General features: G+C 39.1%; 2 protein-coding genes across 7 annotated transcripts in view; one reads left to right on the top strand and one right to left on the bottom strand.

The window, feature by feature from the left end:
- Positions 1–518: 518 nt before the first annotated feature.
- LOC106821280 (tRNA-dihydrouridine(20) synthase [NAD(P)+]-like) lies at positions 519–11,162 on the bottom strand. 6 transcript variants are annotated; one of them, XM_014826022.1, is made up of 14 exons: positions 11,043–11,162; positions 8,522–8,646; positions 7,834–7,879; positions 7,499–7,590; positions 7,284–7,327; positions 6,096–6,156; positions 5,867–5,914; positions 3,858–3,923; positions 3,377–3,534; positions 3,075–3,240; positions 2,677–2,798; positions 2,252–2,431; positions 1,858–2,019; positions 519–1,082 (listed from the first exon to the last, which is right to left on the bottom strand). In XM_014826022.1, the coding sequence occupies exons 2-14, from the start codon at positions 8,639–8,641 to the stop codon at positions 926–928; spliced, it is 1,422 nt and encodes a 473-aa protein (XP_014681508.1). In that variant the 5' UTR covers positions 8,642–8,646; positions 11,043–11,162; the 3' UTR covers positions 519–925. The 6 variants fall into 6 exon arrangements, with proteins under 6 accessions (XP_014681508.1, XP_014681509.1, XP_014681510.1 ...); XM_014826023.1 differs by lacking the exon at positions 11,043–11,162 and having other exon boundaries at positions 8,527–8,630; XM_014826024.1 differs by lacking the exons at positions 6,096–6,156; positions 7,284–7,327.
- A 131-nt stretch (positions 11,163–11,293) lies between these two features.
- Positions 11,294–11,583, top strand: part of LOC106821282 (coiled-coil domain-containing protein 113-like) — a 7,975-nt gene continuing 7,685 nt past the window's right edge. Inside the window, exon 1 of the mRNA XM_014826028.1 lies at positions 11,294–11,332. The gene's annotated coding sequence lies outside the window, so the exon portion shown is untranslated. The remainder of the gene's footprint in view (positions 11,333–11,583) is intronic.

Raw genomic sequence — 11,583 nt, 5'->3', positions numbered from 1 at the left:
CCTTCCGCCCGCCAGTACGCGGACGCGCGCACAGGGACGTGTAGATCTACACAAGAGAATAAAGGTAAGGAGTAAAGGTAAATAGTGACAGATACCCTATGCACGCACATGCCCCTTCTTTTTCCTATTTGTCTTTTTCTTCTCCCCACATCGCTCCTTTCTTATTAGTGTTCTATTTTCTTCTTCTTCACCATCTTCCTTATTCTTTCTTCAATTAAATATTCTTTCTGTTTTGGTACTATCAATACATACACTGAACTAAATATGTGTATAAATAGTATATGCAGCTAGATAACTAATACTACAAAAGTTTGACAATCGCCCTTATTTACATTGTGGCTCTCCAGCTTCTTTTGTTCTTCTTTATCTTTTCTCATTTTCTGCGCCATTTTCATTATTCATTCTTATTCGTCTGTCGCGACTGCTGCTGCTACTGCTACTGCTCTTAACGTAGAGATAATTTAACCGCGGTAAAATTATAGCCCTTTTTACCCAATCAGATGCCTTGTTACACATAATTCGTGTTTAATTACATACATTTTATTACTGAAATGGTCCAACAATGTCACAAACTACATCCTCAGCAAAGTGTATACAAAATGGCTCTTTACACTTGCTTAGCACAGGGGGAAGCAACGAACCTATTTGTATGTGTAGTCTCAATATAGAATGGCACACATAATACATATTGCATTGAACATTTAAACCTATCTTCAAGTGTAAATAAACGCTCATTATACTTGATTAGCACAGGGGGAAGCACCAGTACTTGTATTGCTATAACCACGAACCTATTTGTATGTATATTGTTAGTATGGATTCATAATTCATCTTGTAACTAAACAACCAAACTGGTAGAACTCGGCAACCTTGGTGAGAACTGGCAATATATATTAAACTCGTTATTTAAGCGGTGTTAGTAGGATTATACATCCTCGATAGCATGACAGCTCTCTGTGCTGATCACACACCCATTAGATTCTACAGTATCCTGTTCACTGCTCACAGTTTCACTTAGTACCCCTAGGTGGCGCAAGCATACTATGGCTGCGGCATGCTCAGCGTATTTCTTGCTCTTGGCCCTGAAGCAACAAAAAATAGGCAGGATTACCTTAGAGAAATAAACACTGATTAATGTAGTCATCAGTCTGTGGTAATATCTATACAAATAAAATCAAGAGCACACACACTACAGACCGAACAACAGTGAAAACTGAAAACCAGTTCTGTCAAATTAAGTAACGTTATGCACGTAGTTTGAACAATGTACTATATGATCCTTGATGCTCATTTGATGAAACATGTTAATGTAGACATAGTTATGACTCTCCACTTATGCTAGCTATGGTATTAGCATGACCAAATATAGACTGTGGTGCTATGGGCCACCTCTTGTAAATTGGGAAAGAAAGTAATAAAGAATTACATTACTTACATTACGTGTGTATTGTTACTAAATTTTCGACTAACAATAAGACATAGGTTTCAATTGTTGTGAGAGAGAGAGAGAGATAGAGAGAGAGAGAGAGAGAGAGAGAGAGAGAGAGAGAGAGAGAGAGAGAGAGAGAGAGAGAGAGAGAGAGAGAGAGAGAGAGAGAGAGAGAGAGAGAGCGAGAGAAAGATAGAAGAGAGAGAAAAGGAACAGTCTCTCTATTGTTATAAATCTATATTATAATCACTACAAGCTTACTAACTCATAATCAATCTGCACATCAGGGTAATTAAGTATTTAGAGACTGAGCTAGATGTATGCTGGTCATCCTGAGCCATCTCCTGGCAGTAAAAAAACCACCCGATGCCCGCATATGCACTCACTGTGTCATTTATAAAGCTATCAAATGGCACCCTCCATCTTACCAGAGGGATGATGAATACTTTTTGCCATCAAGTTCAACAGTTGATCTGAACTGACGATCACTCGGCCTCTCCTCGGTATGGAACGGTGCCGGTGGCTGCCTCACCCGCCGCCGCCACTCTAGCAGCAAAGTCTTTGGCAGCTTGTCTTCTCTGAAGTCACTCCTGCAGGCAGCATATTAAGTGTTGCACTGAATGATACCATACTAAAACAGCCTTCATGACACACAGATCAGAATCAGTAACGTAGTCACAATCAGAATAAGCAGTAAATATAATCAGAATCAACGTTGAAGCCAACCTGGATTATTGGCACCCGACAATGAGACACGTATAGAAGTAATCAGAGACACAGGCGAGTCACCTACGCACTCACGCGGCGACAAGTCTCGCTCACCTCACAAACTTCACGCGCATCTGGACGTGGTTGTCGTTGTCATCGTCTGCCGCGGCCTTCAGGTGCTTCCTGCCGCCATCATCCGCCTCGCTCGCCGCATGCAGTCGCTTCAGGCTCGTCTCCATCTGCTTCCTCGCTGCCGTCACGTCACGCAGGTAACCTTCCATGTCCCACAGCTGGCTGCAGCAGACGGACACGCTCACTACATTGCACGCGGCGCAGAGTGAGGAGCATCCCGACATTGAGCGGGATTTTTGCTACGAGCCTCGAATCTACAGCCATTGCTGTCGGTTATGGGCGTTGCCAACTTAACAGTTGTGCAGAATACTAGATTTTGTATTACTGGTGGTATTACAGGAGGTTGGTAGAAAGAAGAAAAACGCCAAGTTGCCTGCATAAAGTCGATAGTGTAAACCCAGCTTTACCAGATGTCGGCCATCGACTTGGTTGCCTTGAAGCTGAAGCCGAGGCTTGTCTGCAGTTGCTCATGCAGAATCTGCTGGATGCAGTACTTGCTGTTCTCGTATGTGTTGTCATAGTCAACTGCCTGAGAAACAAGACAAACACGTTACTGCTCCATGAAGATAAATATTGCTTGGCATAAGCAACTATTGACATTCTGTCGTATAGGTGTTGCAGGTATTGATATTCTGTAGTGTATGTGTTGGGTTCTTGATATTCTCTGGTTCACACATTGCAATAATTGCCAGTCAGTGGCATATGTTTTGCAAATATTGATATTCTGTGGTAGAAGTGTTGCAATTATTAATATGCTGCAGTGCACGTGTGGCAACTTTATATTATTAAGATAATATGAACTCACATATTTCAAATACGCACGAATAACATCATTGGTCGGAAGAATGCCATCCTTTCTAAATATGGAAGCATTCCACTGAGCAGATCGTGCTAGCATCACAGAGCTGCAACCAGTTTCACTGCGAAATCTCTCCACATCTGCATTGCTAGAGATATCCATTGACCCACCACTGCATTAAAAGCCAAAAGTAACATTTTATACCATGTACACCTCATCAACCGTACCAAAATATAAACATTGCGTCATTAGTATCAACTCTATAATAAACTAAATAGCGATACATCACTTAAGTCGAGCAACATTACTTTGCTATCACAGGTATGCTGATCTGATGGGCTATTTCCCTGATGATGTCATTGTGATTGGCATGCCTTGGCCGCTCCTCCTTGCGCCGACCATGAATAGCGACTGCTGCTACTCCACAGCTCTCCACTAGGTGGCAGAAATGTAGCGTTTCTTCCAGCTGTAAATATAAACACCCCTAGTAGGATTCAAGAAAAGAATACAGCAAGGAGTCGTGCCAGTAATATGACCATGCACTGCCTCTAAATATAGCATTTTGAGCTTATAAACGTCACTCAGAATAGTTCCCAGTTTTTCATATGGATAATGTTTTAAAGTCAAGAGCGTGAGTTCACAAAATGTGTCATAAATAGTAATAAATGCATAAATAGTAATAAATTATTAATGCACATTTCTAGTCCTGCCCGACGTAAAATTCTGAGGTTATTTGTTTAGGGGTATTTTCAACATTTATCTATATGAGTCTGGGTGTTTCATACTTACTGTTGGACATAGCCTGATCTTGCATGTGACAGGTTTCCGCACATTTTCCACCAGAGTCGTAAGAATCTGTGCAACATAAATTTCATCAAACGTTTACATGGAGGAGGTTATCCATAAAATATGCTCTTAATATATGTATCTAATCTATTCATCTGTCTATCTATCTATCTATCAAGCCATCCATCCACATATATATATATATCAGGAGTAGATAATAAGAAAGGAATGTGACTTCAATAAACAAGAAAAATTCGTCATTTACTAGCCTTAGAATACCTACGATTTACTACGCGTAACTCAACCAACTTGAGCTCAAATCGTACACAGTACATTCGCCTAGCATCGTGCGAAATCGTTTCCCCGTATACACCCGCAATCCGTAAGTAGTAAATCGTATGTATTCTAAGGCTAGTAAATGACGAATTTCCCTTGTTTATTGAAGTCACACTCCTTCCCTATTATCTACTCCTGATATATATAGTACATATATATAAAAATTAGGCGTAAAATCACATGAACACCCATGTGGATATGAAAATAAATGTAGAAAAATAGAATAAGGTTTTAAATTTTAATCAGCAGCTTTCGAGAAGTATCGCTCTTCATCAGGCTATGAAATGACAACAAAGTGGAAACAGTTAAAATATAAAACGAAAATTCAATGCGTTGCCATATGATTAATGAATAAAAACAAACAACGACACAATATAAAGAATGAAAGTGTCAATGACACTATAGCTCACATTGGGTGTGATAGAAGAGGGAGATAACATTTAAAATTTGGCAAGTGTTTCATTTATGACGAACCGAAATGTGATCAAATGTCCTTATTCCCTGTTTTATACTAATAGAAATTTCACTGTTTTGTTTCAGGTGTTAGTTTTGATGCGAAAATAAATGTTTGAAACGCTGAAATAACAGTCTGAAATCTGGGCTAGAGACCGCGCTACGCCTAAATGATCGCCATTTTGGTTTTCGATTATCGTGCAAATAAAAGCAATAAAATATTCCAGTCAAATTACTGTAACGAAGAATCTAAAACACAATATTACACATAGGTATGATTAGGTAGGTAGGTAGGTAGGTAGGTAGGTAGGTAGGTAGGTAGGTAGGTAAATTTAACAAAATAAAATGAATCTAGATGGCCATTTTCATTTTTACCAAAGTGGGCATGACTCAAAAGTAGGTCGACTGGCGTGCTCCATTTCTAGTGAAATTGCCAAAATCTACCTAATTTGCATAATTTAAAAAGAAATCAAAACCCGTGTGATATGTTATGGGGCCAGTCCTTATTCATTCACATACCAAAAATGAGCAAAATCCATTAAACCTGAACTGACTGATGGCCATTTCCATTTTTGCCAAAAAGTAGGCGTGGCTCGAAAGTAGGTCAACTGGTGTACTCCAAAATAGGACGTTCACATCTCTCCTATAGGAGTAACAACTGTATGCAATTTGAAACATGTGGGTCAAACGGTTCTTGAGTTATTGTTGACCGTAGGCAGACACTGAAATGCATAGAAAAATTGCTAAAATCAACCTAATTTGCATAATAAATAAAAATAAATAAAAACCCGTGTGATATATTTTGGGGCCAGTCCTTATTCATTCACATACCAAAAATGAGCAAAATCCATTGAACCTGAACTGACTTATGGCCATTTCCATTTTTGCCAAAAAGTAGGCGTACGTGGCTCGAAAGTAGGTCAACTGGCGTGCTCCAACATAGGACGTTCACATCTCTCCCATAGGAGTAACAACTGTATGCAATTTGAAACATGTGGGTCAAACAGTTCTCAAGTTATCGTTGATCGTAGCCAAATGTTGACGGACGGATGGACGGACGGACGTACGACGGATGACACCCCATGGCAATAGCTCATCTTGACGATGTCAAGGTGAGCTAAAAAAAGAACAATATAACCAATGCGCGTTACCAGGAAGACAAATAAAAGACCTATGTTGTCTTGATGTTCTATATGTTATAACTCAGATTTCACTCACATTACCTGCCGAACCTTGTCAGGTTGAGATAAAAGTGCAGCACCCATGCCTCCCTGAAAAATCACCCAGGCAAAGCTTCAATCAATCAGTGATCATCAGCCTATAAATCTGTAGCTGTATCAATACATACTTTGCTACACAAGCATGGCAATATGTAATACTGGAGATTAAGCTCGTCATGCTGACAATATTATAGGCAATACATATCATCTGATAATATTTGATAACACCTGCCTTGATGGAGAACTCCTTTGGACAACCCATGTTGATGTCAATTGCAGCAACATCATTCTCCCTGCCATTATAGAAATTAATAATAAAAACTGTCTACCTATTAATTAATTGAAGATAACATGCATAAATGAAAACGTCAATGACACTATAGCTCACCTTGGGTGTGATAGAAGAGGGAGATGATATTTAAAATTTGGTAAGTGTTTCATTTATGACGGACCGAAATGTGATCAAATGTCCTTATTCCCTGTTTTATACTAATAGAAATGTTACTGTTTTGTTTCAGGGTTAGTTTTGATGCGAAAATTAATGTTTCAGATGTGAAAGTCTGAAATCTGGGCGAGAAATGATGCTACGCCTAAATGATCGCCATTTTGGTTTTCGATTATCGCGCAAATAAAAGTAAAATATTCCAGTCAAATTACTGTAACGAAGAATCTAAAACACAATATTACACGTAGGTATGAATAGGTAGGTAGGTAGGTATGTAAATTTAACAAAATCGAATGAATCTAAATGGCCATTTCCATTTTTGCCAAAAAGTAGGCGTGGCTCGAAAGTAGGTCGACTGGCATGCTCCAAAATAGGACGTTCAAATCTCTCCAATAGGAGTAACAACTGTATGCAGTTTGAAACGTGGGTCAAACGGTTCTTGAGTTATCGTTGACCGTAGGCAGACACTGAAATGCATAGTGAAATTGCCAAAATATACCTAATTTGCATAATTTTTAACAAATATCAAAACCCCTGTGATATGTTTTGGGGCCAGTCCTTATTCATTCACATACCAATAATGAGCAAAATCCGTTGAACCTGAACTGACTTAAGGCCATTTCTATTTTTGCCAAAAAGTGGGCGTGGCTCGAAAGTAGGTTGACGGGTGTGCTCCAAAATAGGACGTTCACACCTCTCCCATAGGAGTAACAACTGTGCGAAATTTGAAACATGTGGGTCAAACGGTTCTCAAGTTATCGTTGACCGTAGCCAAATGTTGACGGACAAACGGACGGACGCCGAACAATGCCCCATGGCAATAGCTCATCTTGACGATGTCAAGGTGAGCTAAAAACGTGGAATTTATAAACAACAGCAATTGATTGTAAATGAAACATTGCAATGTGTTGCCTAGCAAATTCTTTACCTCTAAAAACTCTCTAATTTCTAAACTCATTAATAATTGCTGCTTACACTAGTTTTGCAACTTTCAAAGATCTGGCAGCATCAGATGTTCCCTGGAAAAATATTGAAATAACTGATTGTTAAACTAGTTATTATTCAATATTAAGGTATTACTGAGATACACCTTTGAATACATGTTAATTCATCACAATCAAGACTAATAGATTATATCAAAATAATTATCATTCATTTTGCTCACTGATAAATTCCTGATAATTATATACCATTTGAAAGACAACTTGGTTTGCCTCTTTTTCACATGTTCGGAAGACAACAGATCCATCTTCCTGGACAAAGTCTATAGTTCCAAGCAGTTCTGTAAAAGAGAAAAGATTAGTGTTGCATGCTTCAACCCCTAGTGAGTTTGGACTTTATATAACAAACATCAGAACAAATTTGACAGTTATCACTACTTTTTTTGTAAATGTATGCTTCGGGTGGCTAATGCAAATCTCTGCGAAGCACTGTCAGTGGTTAATGAACACCATCCTGTAAAAGGATTGTAAAGTGTGACCATGAAGCCATTTCAAAAAAGCTTTAATAATGCATCAAACCTTACCATTAACTGTTCTTGTGCATTGCAACATCTTATGATCAATCAGCTCCTACAAATGATCAGTAATCACTATAATTCACAAACCTGTTAGAAAAGCTAGAATAGAGCCGCTAAGACTAATTGGCCAATTAAAAGAACGGTTCCAAAATTATCCTCAAGAGAGTTATCCGCTATAGCTCTGGTAACAGGCTAGTAATTCAATAAGTTATTTATATGGAGACACACTGAAGAACAGTAAAAGGAATTAAAAAACACTGCCCTTGTAATCATTCTTGGTTGGAGTAACTTGGCCTTTGAACCTGTATTTTATTCAGGGGTGGTCGATATGGTAGCCAAAAAGGTGCCATTGGCTAGACGTTACAATTAAATGAGTTGATTTATACAAGTACAACCCAAATCGTAAAGCAATAAAACAAAACAAAAGAAATAACTTTTTTTTACATTTGCATATTAGTATTATTACTGCAATAGGGTGGTAATGTTACAGACAAGACTGAGACAACAGGATGGTTTAAAGAGTATTTGACTAGAGTTTTATAAGTGTGATAAATATATAATAAACCACACAAGAAATTATCTTGAATTTATTTGTTTATCAACAATCATTGGATGGAGTGACATTAATGGAGTGACAATGCACACAGTCAGCATTCGACAGTAGCCTTATATGTTTTATAGCACTGATACTGACCTCACCATATACAATGTCAGCACCATAGTCCAGCGACAGCATTCTCATAGGTAGTGTTCCAATTCTCACCATGGGTGCAAGTATTACTGCATTCCGATAGTTGAGTGTGTTGTTGCTCATATTCACTACGAATATCAAAAAACGTTATTACGGTAAAGAATAATTATCACGTGCCTGTAATTCAGGGAAAAAATGTATTTTTCGGGGGCTACTTTTCAAGCTTGCGTGCATGAAAATAACACTCTAAAATTTGGTTTGCATTGAACGCTATGCAAATTTCCGGGGGCTTTTTTTGGCATTTCCGGGGCTCTTTTTGGCATTTCGGGGGCTAAATCGCCCCGAGCCCCCGTGTATTTTTTTCACTGTAATGTAATTACAATTTAACAACTGGCAGAGCAATTAGGAGCGACGAGTCGCTGAAAATCAAAACAGTTTGATTTCTTGCAACTAGTCGCAAGCGACCAGAATCACTACGGGTTGCAGTTGCACATTCCCGCAGACGTGGCGATTTCGCAGCAATTTTTACAGCAATTCTAGAATCACTGTTGAGTTGCCTGAAAAAGTCGCAGGTCTGCGCTAGGCTTTAGCGAGTCACTGAGTGCACCTGGTCTGGTGTGGCGAGGAAACACAGAACAAGCCTTATCGCGAATCGGTAAATATCACCAGATGGCACACCACCACAAAGCATGATGGGATGGAAAATGGGGCATTGATCAATCGGTACCGCGCATACTGACGACTATTGCGTGCAGCCGGCTATACGCACGGCTATGGGCGATAGAAAAGTGTACTAACTATCATATCTCGCGAACGAGTTGAGTTACATTTCTAGAAATCTAGATGCATATATATAAACACGCCTTAGCAATAATCTCTGTGAATTTTGAGTTTATTGAAGTACGATTAGTCTAATTAATTAGCAAATATATGCGCGCGTTATCAGCGTTATGCTAACCGCTCGCAGCGCTATTGTCCCTTTTCCTATCCCATGACGCAATACGGTTCCGATTCGCGATAAGGCTTATGCCTGGGTACTGCAACTTTAAAGTGAGCCTGCTCGTGGACTTGTACTTGTCTTGTTGCTTCAATGTATTATGTAGTAGTCGGTATCATTATCAAGGAACTATATACGATATACAACATGTACACTTGTAACGTGTAGCGTATATACATGACAAGGAGAATCGGGCAACCTGACAGTGACAGGCCATATCATGCAACAAAATGTAAACAGTGTATTGTGTAATACACCACGACCTCAGGCTCACAGGCACTTTGCTCTCGCGGCGTGCACTGTTGTACGGTTACACTTATATATATAGTGTAACTCTATATATATAATTATAAGTGTAAGCGTGCAACAGTGCACGCCGCGAGGGCAAAGGCCGCCTGCAGCGTATATGGTTGGAGAAATGCTATCCCCCGGGCGTGGAGAGACAGTACCGCAACGTGGCAGCACTAGTGTTAGGATTAGGGTTAGTATCAGGGTTAGGGTTTGGGTTAAGGTTAAGGTAGGGTTAGAGTTAGGGTTAGGGTTAGGGTTTTTGCATCATGATATCTGTCCCCACACCATAGATTAATTTTTGTGGATGACACCCCTATATATAGATATCCGATATATAGATATTTAGTAGTGTTGTCAATCGGTTGTAATTTCGTAATCGATCATCGGTTGGACCCAAGTAACCGATGATCGGTTACAATCGGTTACTAGGGGTCTTGAATGCCTGCGTGTGCGTAACGCCGTGTGCATGTGCGTGTGTGCATGTATGTGCTTGTTTCGCCCTGTTTACTGTTTGTTTTGCATTGTTTACTACTGTGTGTATAATACATGTATGTTAATAAAGGATAACTTGTATAGTAGCGATGATATATCTGATTCTCATCACTTTTCCAAGTTTTCTTGTTCAAGTTTTACATTTATTTCTTCTTTTTTTTCTTTTGATGAAATCGATTATGGATTTTGATAACCAAGCGCTTGGATCAAGCCACCGTTCAACCGATGATCGTGACATTACTAATACTAATATTTAGTGTTACAGTTAGTGTTGGAGTTAGGGTTATTGTTACTGTTAAGTTTTGAAGTATACGTCAACTGCATCACGTGACTGTCCCTCCACGCCCGGGAGATAGCAACACCCATATGGTTGCACGTAGGATTTGGACGGAATTTACAGGAAACTGTCGGCAATAATAATTAATAGCACAAAAAAAATAGGTGAAAGAGAGTATACTACCTATAGAAACATTAAGAATTTGGTAGATGGTAAATATATTTCGTATTTAGTTAGCATTATATTTTATTGAAACGCTTCAAGTGCCTGTGGGGACATAGACTATTGAGTAGACTATTGACATAGACCCTATGTCTATGAGTATGACTATGAGTATGAGTATGAGTATGAGCCACACTGACACTGTCAGTGTCATGCAAATAGAGATCATAGACTGTACTGTGTACACCTTTGGCTTTACTTTAGGCTTTACTCTGAGCATTTAACTAGTATTTTAGACCGATTACCTAGCTAGATGTCTTCTTATATTCACGTGGAGTTATTTTAAGAAAATTCTTGGCAATAACAAGTTTTACATCATAGAAATAGAAATGTGTGTAAGGAGCCACAGATGTTACAAAATTTACCAAAACATTGAACGCAACTGGCGCCATCTCGCGTCAATAATCATTAGCACAAGCTAATAACAGATGGCGTTATGATCGGCCTTGTTGCTTTGGAAACAGATGTGTCAAGATGGCCAACTCAAGAAGGCAAAGTCAAATTTTTAGCGTAACGGATACTGAAAGCGTGACAGGTGCAATAACAACAGAACAAGCACTAGATATAGCGGGCGAACTAGATGACGAACAGCTACATCTACTAGTTGAAGAAACTTTGTATGTTAATAGCGCACGAAGGGTCGTTGTCGTAACAGGTACTACAGATATGTACCCGAGGTATAGTTTTAGGTTGTTTACAGTTTAGTATTATGTTTATATTTTTATATGAGGTATGTTTAGGGTTAGGGTTAGGGTTAGAGTTAGGGTTAGGGTTAGGGTTAGGGTT

This window comes from Priapulus caudatus, unplaced genomic scaffold, assembly GCF_000485595.1.
Source record: "Priapulus caudatus unplaced genomic scaffold, Priapulus_caudatus-5.0.1 Scaffold67, whole genome shotgun sequence".
NCBI lineage: Eukaryota > Metazoa > Priapulida > Priapulimorpha > Priapulimorphida > Priapulidae > Priapulus > Priapulus caudatus.
The sequence above is the reverse complement of the archived record's forward strand: the minus strand, read 5'-3'. Positions and strand labels throughout refer to the sequence as shown.